This window comes from Pisolithus orientalis (assembly GCF_024613125.1).
Source record: "Pisolithus orientalis strain OTSU chromosome Unknown F5J12scaffold_3, whole genome shotgun sequence".
NCBI classification, from domain to species: Eukaryota; Fungi; Basidiomycota; class Agaricomycetes; order Boletales; family Pisolithaceae; genus Pisolithus; species Pisolithus orientalis.
This window is the reverse complement of record NW_026260784.1, coordinates 1,227,066-1,237,715: the sequence shown is the minus strand read 5'-3', so window position 1 is coordinate 1,237,715 and position 10,650 is coordinate 1,227,066. Positions and strand designations below refer to the sequence as shown.

The window sequence follows — 10,650 nt, the reverse complement described above, 5'->3', positions numbered from 1 at the left end:
AATTGACATGTCTAGGACTTAGTGATAGCAGTGTGACATAGTTTTGTTTCGTTATCAACATGGCGCTCGTTAATAGATAGGTGCTGTCTGGCTCAACGATAACTCGAGTTTGTGCATCACAGCGACCGTTATGCGTATTTAGTGACAAGGAACTCCGGGTTTTTGATGGGAATTGCGTTCAGACCTTTAGAGAGGGGCATTGATGTGACTGCCCAGTGTGCTGGTAACCGCCCTCGGCGCCTTTGTAATGGCCATACACTTGGAGAAATCGAGCGCAAGCTTACTTGGCTCGCCGTCCCCCAGCCTCTTTCTTTCATACTTTCTGTCGTGCCATTCGCCTTCATAGTGCCCCCTCCGACGTTGCCGTTTTGTTCAAGCGCCTTGGCTGACACGACAGTTGTTTGGTCGAGTCAATGGCAACCGGCAAACACCATCCCCAAACCCCTCAGCAAAATTATGAGGGGTCCTTGGCGTATCAGGATGATGAGCGGAGCCACGAAGGCGACAACAGAACATTTGCTATGCGGCGTAGGACTTCTCAAGAGTCGTTTGGACCAGTTCGACATCCTCCAACCGCTGGTCGTCCAAACAATCTGCATATTCTCCTCGGACAGGGCCTAGGCTGGCGCAAACCAAAGAGTGCTCAAATAACGACAGCACTCGGTCAGTTGGGTGCAGGCGAAACAGAAACCGAAGCAGACGAGCCCGTGGGTACTAGCATTCCGTTTCGTCCGTGCGGTACCTGAATGCTATTACTCCTTCGTTCAGCCGAAGCACCTTCCTACTTCCCGAATTTTGCCACGATCAGAACCTCTTATACCACCAAGTACCATGACAACTCTGCTCTTCGAAATTTCCAGACTTTTATCCGTAGTACCCGCTCTCATAGGCGCGTCCGTCAATGCATGGTGTCTCTGGAGTCCACCAGGATACCCTCATACTCTAGACGGCGGGTGCAGTCGCAACACTGAAATTTGGGGGAGACAAACACTTCCGGATAGGGGAGACTACTTCCTAGCGGTTTTGTGGGTGCGTTTTTTGTGCTTGTCTGGTCTAAAGTTATTGTATACAGCGCCCTAAGATTTCTCCTGTCTGGAATTAGGCACTTCTTACAGCACATCAGTGTCTGAAATTGACAACAGGTCTTCTGCACCGTTGGCGTGCATATTACCACCCGTTATCCACCCTTATCCGTCTTCTTGCTCTCCAGGCGATCTGCTGGCCAGCCACTCATTTCACCCTCAACATCCTGGGGACTTGGGGTATGAATGTTGCGTTAGATAATGATGCTCTTAGCGTACCTGATGTGGCCGTCCTTCGTTGGACCACTATCCGGCCTGACGTCTGTTGGGCAGTCATAGGGACTACAACCTGTGTCTCGCGGAGCATCCAAATATGGGTAACCAGCAATTTACTGCCGCAATCTCCTAATTCATTTTCGGGAGCTGGAGCTATACCAGGACGGCACAGCGGACGTCGATGGGACTGGGGAGTTGTAGCAAGGGTGTGTATGTTTCCTGCAGGTCTCTTGTATGTTTTGATGGCGTGGATCGGTGCGTGGAGGAGGGAGGTTAGTATATGCTCGTGAACTCTGGTTCTACTTCATTCGTTGAGTGATGTCCTCTGTTTCGTTGTATCACGAATCCAAATCCAATCATCTCTTTAAATCTTTACGCTGTGTTCTGTAAGAGGATTCGGATGGACGTTGATTGGTGCGGTTGCGTCAGAAGAGTCCTTTACTTATGGTACATGTCAGTAATCACTGGATACGAAATGGATACGAAAAGCGTGAAAGCATATGTAGCAGAATAGTAACAGAAGGTCAGTCTCAAATGTAAAACATGGAATTCTTCAAATCTCGATGCACGCCCGTACCCCATGCTTTCACCGCATCGTCGTACACTTTACGCCTAGCCTCTTCTTTCGCTTGCTTAGACTGACCACTCCCTCTCGAGACCAGAGTGCTCGACTTGTCGTCTGCTTTGAGGAATTCGTTGAGATAGTAGCGACCACGTTCGCATGCCAAATCGGCGTAGTAGGCTGCGGGTACGAGACTCACGGCCTTGGTCGCACGCGCATACAAGTAACTTGCGGTGTTTAGACCTTGTTGAACTTCGTCGGCCCCGAGTCTGTTCTCATCGTACACCACGGTGTAATGGGTGCCTTTGACATGGCCCTGGAGGCCTGCGTGTGCTTGGAGGTAGAAATCGAAGTCAAAGCTGAGATGTCATCAGGTAAGTCACATGGCTTGTTGATGCGAGAAATACGTACATGGACGTGATGCCCTTATCGACGACAGTTCCAGGGCGAGTATTACCGTTCCTGTCAGCAAACTCGGACCTGTCAGGAAAGAATTTCACATGGTGACGTTTCCCGCAGATGATGATGGTCAGTGCAGGGCGATACGGCTTCCCCCCGTTAACACCGGGAGGCACACGCCGGAAGGCATCCAGGATATCAGGGAGCTCCACTTCCAAAACCTGGTCGAACTGACCCTGTTATAGGGTACGGGAGTCAGTGACACTCGGGGACAAATTGATGGCGACGCGTACCTCCGATACACCGTCGCGATACACGAAGACGCGATCCGGTAAGGCTTTACTGACCTCTCGATATCGGTGCAATCTTTCGGTGATCATTTCAGTCAAATGGGTGATCGTCTGGAATATGATGAGTTAGAGGGAAAATGTTAGGAATAAGGCGTACCTCTTTCTTTGATTCCGTTCCTTTTTCGCCCATCATCTAGGATTTGATGAGTTTGAGGGACAATGCCAGGAATAAGGCGCACCTCTTTCTTTGACTCTTGGCAGCGTAAACTCGCAGGGAATTGGACGAATTTATCGTCGACACTTCCCACAACCGCAGCAATAGACGGAGTGCCTTCAAGACTACCTGGACTCGGGTGGGTTACGTCCATACCCAATACCATTGTCTTTTTCTGCGTGAGCCATTTGGTGCTTGCGGGGTCCAGTAAGTGGTTAGTACCACCTAACTTGATGTTGAGTTTAAGAGCAACGTTCGAGAAGTACTGATCCTGCTTGCGTTGATCCTTCAAAACCTTCTCAGTTAACATGTGAAGGGTGTGAACACCCAGGTCCACGTCACACAGCCGCTTGATGCCTGGATAAATGAAATTATCCCGTCCCGACAAGAGTACGAGGATAAAGGACGGCTTGTCTCGTGGATTGTTGCTTCCGACAATAGTCTGGCGGATCATATTGAGAGCCCGTTGGCGGTTGGGATCCCCTGCCTGCGGCGGAAGCTGGGGAGTGAATAAAACTTTGGGATCCTTCTCCACCTTCATACCGCTACGCCGGCACTTCTCGGCAAACCCTTGCCATACTGACGTCAAGGTTTGGTCATTTGGATTGCCACCGAAGGCTGGTCGGCCATCGAGAACCACAAGAACACACCACGATTTAACCGTCGCGCCTTGATGGAACTTAACGTCCAAGATGTTCCAGCTACCGTCTCTGACATTCGGAGGACGACCGGCGGCGTAGTTGACTTTTGGCGGTGGCAATTCCCGAGCGGGAATAACGGTCATGTTGTGATCAATCTCGATCCCAAAGTTGTGAAGGACCGTATTGTTGGTCTGGCTCAAGCCGAGATCGGCAAGTCCACGACCGGTAATGGCGCGAGCATTGTCCGCCGGAGGATTGCACGCATAGCGAATCATCTTCTGTGTTTCGGTCTCGCTGAGTTTCCCCCTAAACGGTTGGCCACTTGCAATTTGGCACAATTCAGCGGGAACGTAGATGGGATGCTTCGCATTCTTGCCAGCTAGATCGACAACAGGAAGGTCGTCCGCGTGTCTCAACGCGATCTTGTACTCTGTTATAATGTCAGCAGGAAGTGGAGGTACATCTTTGGGTGCGCACTTCTTTTGAAATAATCTTCGACAGACATCTTGGGGTTGTTGAACTCGTCACATGGAAAGAACGTCTTCCTTGCAGATGTGGTCGCGATCTTCTGTAACTGCTTGGTGCTCTTATAGCCGAGGTGCGTTGTCGTAACCTTCAGCTTCTGGGCGAATCTTTGTAGTGCAGCGCCTTGAGAACGCCCCTGAAACTGGAGGATGGCATCCGCCAAGTTACCAGGTTCGTAGAAAGGAGTCATACAAACTCCAATGTTCACCATCAACTCCTTGTAGACAGGGCGAGCAGACATGAAAAAGCCCTTCCACGCCACCACCCCTGAAGAGAGATCAAATCTTTCCCCCTCTCTAGGAGAAAAGAAGTGTCGACCACCACTGTCGCCTTTGCCCCCGATACGGACTCCATTGCGGGAAGCATGAGACTGCAGTACTAAATTGTATGCCGCCATCACGAGAGAGAAATCATAGTTGCGGAGTGATGTTTCACCGTTCAGGAATCTAACAAGACGTGAACCCAACTTCTGTAAGCGAACCGGAACGAATTCACCTGTCCAATTCACGGGTGTCCAGCTTGTGTTTCAACTCAAACTTGAACGTGTATTTATCCTCGGGCGGGGAAGGCCGAGTCTCGCCCTCTTCAGTGAATACGACTGGAACCTCCAACGACCGTGGAAGTTCCTTGGCCGAAACCAACTTGGCACTTTTGTCATGGACGATGAACGGCACGAATTCGCGCCATTGAGGATGCTTCGCTTTGCTCCAAGAGCGTAAAAAGTCTTGCACGTTTCTGCTTAAGAAACTTGTCTGGAGTGATTGCGACGGCGTAATCATAGATGAACTGTTTTTTGAACTTGACTGCGAAGAAGTTCGCCCGCACTGTAATTGGAGTTCCCAGTGTACCAAAACCGGGGCGGTGAGGACGCTCTGGACTGTATGGCAACTTCTTCAGAACCTGTACAAGTGCGTCTGAGGCCTGAAGGCGTTGGTCAACAGGTGCAGGGCTTCCGAAAATCCTATCTCCAGGAGCCCCTGCACCTGTTGGCCCACCGCCTGGACCACGTTGTTGACCACCACCGCTTTGGGCATAGCCACCCCTGAAGGCACCTCGGTCGGGCGGACCACCTCGGAAACCCCCACCTCCAGGCCCTCCACCCCGGTTGCCTGAAAAACTTCCACCTCCGGGCCCTCCACCTCGGTTGCCTGCGAAACTTCCACCTCCGGGCCCTCCACCTCGGTTGCCTGTAAAACCTCCACCTCTAGGGGCACCGCCACGAGCGGAGCCACGGAAACTTCCTCTGTTGCTCATAATTGAGAGTCGATGTAATAGTGAGAGTATGTGGACAAGAAACGTACAACAGTTGTACGACTGCACCTCACGACTTTTATACCTGTGCAACCTAGTCATTTCCTATGAGCGCCCATACCATGTTTGGACATATTCAATTGCAGCACAGCCATAGTGTCGTTTTCTATCACAAATTCTATGATGTACCGAGTATAGGGCCCACAGCAACGGGAGAATATGGGGCTGAACCCTTAAGCCACGAGGAAGTACTCAATGGTGCGAGCACAATCAAACATGGGCAGTGGGCATTGGGAACACGTGCTTCCCACTCCCTGCATTATGAACGCCGATCACGAAACCTTTGGAATTTCTAGGCCCGCAGCTCGTGCGAGCCGTACCGTGTTCTTGGCCTTGTGGAGACCAGCCAGTATTCCGTCACCTAAGTTGGAGGATGGAAATACCTGCTTTAACATAGGCGCATCGATCATATCTTTCCCTCCATCTTCCGCTTCAAGGCCAAACGCTCTGTGATGGAACGTGCCTAGCCCCGATGCTGTCTTGTTTCACCTTCGTCATCCTTTGACAACCTTTGACATATGGTCATTCATTTTCCTCTCTGCAGTCAAGCATCTGTCGCCACCGTCCATCTCTCCAGTTTCGACCTTTTATCTTTCTTGAGGTATGCCTCTTCGTCATACTGGGTTACGATACTTTACCTTCAGCCTCTGTACGTTAGGTCGACGACTTATAAGACTCGTTCCGACGCACATCAGAAGGCTACCGTGACATGCTCCCTTTTCTGACGCGTAGGCTGCGTTCATGGCTTCAAATCTTTACGCTAGTTGCGCCAGAAGAGTTCTTTACATATAGTACATGTCAGTAATCACCTGGATACAAAAAGCGCGAAAGCATATGTAGCAGAACAGTAACAGAAGGTTAGTCTCAAATGTAAAACATGGAATCCTTCAAGTCTGGATGTGCGCCTGCAGCCAATGCTTTCACCGCATCGTTGTACACTTTACGCCTAGCCTCTTCCTTTGCTTGCCTAGAGTGACCACTCCCTCTCGAGACCAGAGTGCTCGACTTATCGTCTGCTTGGAGGAATTCGTTGAGGTAGCAACGACCACGTTTGCATGCCAAATCGGCATAATAGGCTGCAGGTACGAGACTCACGGCCTGGGTTGCACGCGCATACAAGTAACTTGCGGTGTTTAGACCTTGTTGAACTTCGTCGGCCTCGAGTTTGTTCTCATCGTACACCACGGTGTAATGGGTGCTTTTGACATGGCCCTGGAGGCCTGCGTGTGCTTGGAGGTAAAAATCGAAATCAAAGCTGAGACATTATCAGGTGAGGCACACGGCTTGTTGGTGCAAGAAACACGTACACGGATGTGATGCCCTTATCGACGACGGTTCCGAGGCCAAACTCGGGCCTGACGGGAAAGAATTTCATATGGTGGCATTTCCCGCAGATGATGATGGTCAGTGCAGGGCGATATGGCTTCCCCCGGTTAGCATCGGAAGGCATCCAAGATACCAGGGAGTTCCTCTGCTAAAACCTTGTCGAACTGACTCTGTTAGGGTACAGGAGTCAGTGACACTTTGGAACCGATTGAGAACGATACGTACCTCCGATACACCGTTGCGATATACGAAGACGCGATCCGGTAAGGCTTTACTGACCTCTTGATATTGGCGCAATCTTTCGGTGACCATTTCAGCCAAATTGGTGATCATCTAAAATTTGATGAGTTAGAGGGAAAATGTCAGGAATAAGGTGTACCTCTTTCTTTGATTCCTGGCAACGTAAACTCGCGGGGAATTGGACGAATTTATCGTCGACACTTCCCACAACCGCAGCAATAGACGGAGTGCCTTCAAGGCTACCTGGACTCGGGTGGGTTACGTCCATACCCAATACCATTGTCTTTTTCCGTGTGAGCCATTTGGTGCTTGCGGGATCCAGTAGGTGGTTAATACCACCTAACTTGATGTTGAGTTTAAGAGCAACGTTCGAGAAGTGCTGATCCTGCTTGGGGTGATCCCTCAAAACCTTCTCAATTAACATGTGAAGGGTGTGTACTCCCAGGACCATGTCACACAGCCGCTTGATGCCTGGATAAATGAAATTATCCCGTCCCGACAAGAGTACGAGAATAAAGGACGGTTTTTCACGTGGATTGTTGCTTTCGACAATAGTCTGACGGATCATATCGAGAGCCCGCTGGCGGTTGGGATCCTCTACCTGCGGCGGAAGCTGGGGAGTGAATAAAACTTTGGGATCCTTCTCCACCTTCATACCGCTACGCCGGCACTTCTGGGCAAACCCTTGCCATACTGACGTCAAGGCTTGGTCATTGGGATTGCCACCGAAGGCTGGTCGACCATCGAGAACCACAAGAACACACCACGATTTAACCGTCGCGCCTGGATGGAACTCAACGTCCAAGATGTTCCAGCTACCGTCTTTGACATTCGGACGACGACCGGCGGCGGCAATTTCCGAGCGGGAACTGAGCTGTTTTTTGAACTTGACTGCGAAGTTCGCCCCCACTGTGATTGGAATTCCCAGTGTACCAAAACCGGGGCAATGGGGATGCTCTGGCTTGTACGGCAGCTTCTTCAGAACCTGTACAAGTGCGTCTGAGATCTGAAGGCGTTTGTCAACAGGTGCAGGGCTTCCAAAAATCCTATCTCCAGGAACCCCTGCACCTGTTGGCCCACTGCCTGGACCATCTTGTTGACCGCCGCCGCTTTGGACATAACCACCCTCGGAAATCCCCACATCCAGACCCTCTGCCTCGGTTGCCTGAAAAACCTCCACTCCAGGCCCTCCACCTCCGTTGCCCGCGAAACTTCCTTTGTCGCTCATAATTGAAAGCCGATATAATGGCAAGAGTATGTGGACAAGAAACGTACAAGAGTCGTACGACCGCGCTTCACGACTTTTATACCTGTGTAGCTTAGGGTTTATCACGGGTGTACCCGGGCACTACCAGGGTCATGCCCGTGAGTTCGTAAGAGGGTACTATCCCTCAAGGATAGTACGGGTAAGTCAACCCCTTACCCGTACCCGCCTACCCATACTTACCCATAGCACCCGACCCACTGTGTACTACTCATGGGTGTCAACCCAGGCGGGTATCCGGGCAACCCTCCGTGATACACCCTAGTGCAAGTACATAGTCATTTCCTATGAGCGCCTATACCATCTTCGGACATATTCAGTTTACAAATTGCAACAGTCGTACCGTCGTTTTCTATCACAAGTTCTATTATGTAGCAAGTATGGAGCCTACCGCAACGGGAGAATACGGGCCTGAGCCCTTAAGCCACGAGGAAGTATTCAGTGGTACGAGTCCAATCAAACACGGGCAGTGTGCATTGGGAATACGTGCTTCCTATGCCCTGCATTATGAACGCCTATCACGAAACCTTTGGGATTTCTAGCCCCGCGGCTCGCGCGAGTCGTATCGTGTTCTTGGCCTCATGGGGACCAGTCAGTGTTCCGCCACCTGAGTTGGAGGATGGAAATACCTGCTTTAACATAGGCGCATCGATCATTTCTTTTCCTCCATCTTCCGCTTCAAGGCCAAATGCTCCCTTTTCTGACGCGTAGGCTGCGTCCATTCGATGGATAATTTTGGCAGCGCGCAGGATCTCTGGTGACTTGTCGTCAGCTGGCGTACGTAGCCGTTGTGGCAGTGTTGAAACCTTTCTCTGTCGGCAAGAATGTAGCATTCACAATCTCCACCTGTGCAGGGTGAATGACTTGCTGTATGCTAGACCGTTAGTTGGACCCCAAACCGGAAGACGGTCAGACCTTTCCGGTGAACCCCAATCGTCGTGCATCCTCGCATTCATCACGAAGGTACCCTGAATCCTTGTAATCTATACAAACCTGGATAACGTTAGTCGCCTCGTGCCACGAAATGAAGTGATACGCATACCATGTCTATGGCCTCGAGTCCGGAAGCTTTGGCCGCAATAACGATCTGTGAACGCACGAAAAGAAGCTCCTGCCGTGACGTGGTCCGCACAACGGACGTATCTGCACAGTCTAAGTGACCCATAATCAACATGCACCAGGAAGATTAGACAATGGCTCTTACAATCTTCTGATGCGAACTGAGGAGTTGTTGAGTTGTAAGTCGGGAAAAGGAAGGAAGACACATGCCAGAAGTGCCCCGAGCTGTCCCCCCTTCTGCGCACCAAACTTAGATTTCCATTGTACAATCTCTCTGAGATTCCAGACTGAACGAGCACTCTCGATACTCGCCACAATGCGAGGCGGGCACGAGGAAGTCGAATGCTCATGTATTGCGCGGGAAACATGGTCAAGATCCTCGGTTGAATGGATCTTGGGCAGAACTAGGGTGCCCACGGCTGGGGATTTGAGCTGGAGGCACGGTTACTCTCCAGTAGTCACCACTGCTTAGCCATGACCCTTACTATTTCTGATATGTCACTCTCGAAGAATGGAGTGGTTACGTCGTTTACTCTAACCGCGACGCGTTTGGGAGTCGGGACTTTATCTGGAGGAATGCTCTGTTACCATTCCTTCGAGTTAACGAGTTTTAACGTAGCAGTATATAAGAAACGAACGTTGAGGAAATGACACAACCGCCGCCTGGCATTGTGCTTGTCCTGCGCGGAGGGAGGTACGCTGTCCTCCAAGTCGTATATGACGATATCCGGAGGTATGTCAAAAGACAAGGATTTTGCGAGCAGGCGATCCGACGCAGCGGGTACTGCAACCAATGCATTCAGCAATGAACCGCCGAGAGTAGCTTAGCATTCGCAGACCATACAGATACGAGCGTTGCAGGGGAAAGTATTGTGACCCATGCGAGGTACTCAACGAACGCCTGAATGGAATCACCCGGCCGCCATGGGGAGCACGTAAAGCAACGCTGATAGCTACGGAAGGGGGAAATGCTGCCAGACTAGAGGCTCTTAACGCAAACTTGAGGCCCAGGCTCATGCCCAGTGGATACATTGTAACTTGACTGGCGCTTGTGGAGTCGCGGTCAGACGGTAAGCATGTAACACAATTTGCCGGCTGATGTCAAAACCATTTCGCACTTCCTTCTTTCGATTCATGGTTATCGTGGCTCGTGCTGGTCAATGCCAAAGCACCGGTTGCTATCAAACTTCACGCTTGCCTTCCAACATCAACCCTCCTGTGTTTGCTGCCCTCCGTCACTTTGTGACTGATCGCCGGTCGTCCACGGTCGGCGGACATTTTCGCAGCAAAATGGATACAACTAAGATACATGTCATAATCGTACAAGATCGGGTGTACATGGTCCGGTGGCCGGTAGTCACGAAAAGAAAAGTTATGGCTTAGGCAACGTCCCTATCCAACACAGACAAACGTCTGCCATACCATCCACTCGCTCAATGTAATCCTTCTCCAACAATACATTAAATTACCAGCTGCCGATGTCTGCACTGAGCACGGGAAAACCCCTCTTGAGCATGCTGC

General features: G+C 50.9%; 4 protein-coding genes across 4 annotated transcripts; 1 reads left to right on the top strand and 3 right to left on the bottom strand.

Annotated features, from left to right (window-relative positions):
- The first annotated feature begins 177 nt into the window (after positions 1-177).
- On the top strand, positions 178-1,725 carry F5J12DRAFT_304362 (uncharacterized protein). The gene is made up of 3 exons (XM_051738822.1): positions 178-707; positions 769-1,029; positions 1,103-1,725. Exons 1-3 carry the CDS (start codon positions 414-416, stop codon positions 1,586-1,588), a joined length of 1,041 nt encoding a protein of 346 aa, XP_051604284.1. The 5' UTR covers positions 178-413; the 3' UTR covers positions 1,589-1,725.
- A 103-nt stretch (positions 1,726-1,828) lies between these two features.
- Positions 1,829-5,183, bottom strand: F5J12DRAFT_779788 (Piwi-domain-containing protein; the record flags this gene model as incomplete). Its single annotated transcript, XM_051742424.1, has 8 exons — positions 1,829-2,219; positions 2,272-2,495; positions 2,553-2,660; positions 2,707-2,742; positions 2,789-3,834; positions 3,882-4,375; positions 4,425-4,634; positions 4,678-5,183. The coding sequence occupies 8 exons, from the start codon at positions 5,181-5,183 to the stop codon at positions 1,829-1,831; spliced, it is 3,015 nt and encodes a 1,004-aa protein (XP_051604283.1).
- A 714-nt stretch (positions 5,184-5,897) lies between these two features.
- F5J12DRAFT_925014 (ribonuclease H-like domain-containing protein) lies at positions 5,898-8,225 on the bottom strand. The gene is made up of 4 exons (XM_051749355.1): positions 6,946-8,225; positions 6,792-6,899; positions 6,548-6,711; positions 5,898-6,495 (listed from the first exon to the last, which is right to left on the bottom strand). The coding sequence occupies exons 1-4, from the start codon at positions 8,032-8,034 to the stop codon at positions 6,105-6,107; spliced, it is 1,752 nt and encodes a 583-aa protein (XP_051604282.1). The 5' UTR covers positions 8,035-8,225; the 3' UTR covers positions 5,898-6,104.
- A 1-nt stretch (position 8,226) lies between these two features.
- On the bottom strand, positions 8,227-10,228 carry F5J12DRAFT_802231 (citrate lyase beta subunit). The gene is made up of 10 exons (XM_051744406.1): positions 9,969-10,228; positions 9,768-9,913; positions 9,615-9,710; positions 9,340-9,561; positions 9,275-9,290; positions 9,113-9,222; positions 8,986-9,063; positions 8,877-8,937; positions 8,700-8,824; positions 8,227-8,648 (listed from the first exon to the last, which is right to left on the bottom strand). The coding sequence occupies exons 1-10, from the start codon at positions 10,159-10,161 to the stop codon at positions 8,589-8,591; spliced, it is 1,107 nt and encodes a 368-aa protein (XP_051604281.1). The 5' UTR covers positions 10,162-10,228; the 3' UTR covers positions 8,227-8,588.
- Between the last annotated feature and the right edge of the window lie 422 nt (positions 10,229-10,650).

What these genes read in the sequence shown, in the direction of transcription:
- F5J12DRAFT_925014 (XM_051749355.1), bottom strand. Translation starts at nt 8,034, where the DNA reads ATGAGCGACAAAGGAAGTTTCGCGGGCAACGGAGGTGGAGGGCCTGGA. An exon ending in GCCAGGAATCAAAGAAAGAG is followed by an intron (nt 6,900 to 6,945) that starts GTACACCTTATT and finishes ATCAAATTTTAG; the next exon opens with ATGATCACCAATTTGGCTGA. An exon ending in ATCGCAACGGTGTATCGGAG is followed by an intron (nt 6,712 to 6,791) that starts GTACGTATCGTT and finishes AGGTTTTAGCAG; the next exon opens with AGGAACTCCCTGGTATCTTG.
- F5J12DRAFT_304362 (XM_051738822.1), top strand. Translation starts at nt 414, where the DNA reads ATGGCAACCGGCAAACACCATCCCCAAACCCCTCAGCAAAATTATGAG. An exon ending in AAACCGAAGCAGACGAGCCC is followed by an intron (nt 708 to 768) that starts GTGGGTACTAGC and finishes TCCTTCGTTCAG; the next exon opens with CCGAAGCACCTTCCTACTTC. An exon ending in ACTTCCTAGCGGTTTTGTGG is followed by an intron (nt 1,030 to 1,102) that starts GTGCGTTTTTTG and finishes GTCTGGAATTAG; the next exon opens with GCACTTCTTACAGCACATCA.
- F5J12DRAFT_802231 (XM_051744406.1), bottom strand. Translation starts at nt 10,161, where the DNA reads ATGTATCCACTGGGCATGAGCCTGGGCCTCAAGTTTGCGTTAAGAGCC. An exon ending in GCAACGCTCGTATCTGTATG is followed by an intron (nt 9,914 to 9,968) that starts GTCTGCGAATGC and finishes CATTGGTTGCAG; the next exon opens with TACCCGCTGCGTCGGATCGC. An exon ending in ATGCGCCTATGTTAAAGCAG is followed by an intron (nt 8,649 to 8,699) that starts GTATTTCCATCC and finishes GGTCCCCATGAG; the next exon opens with GCCAAGAACACGATACGACT.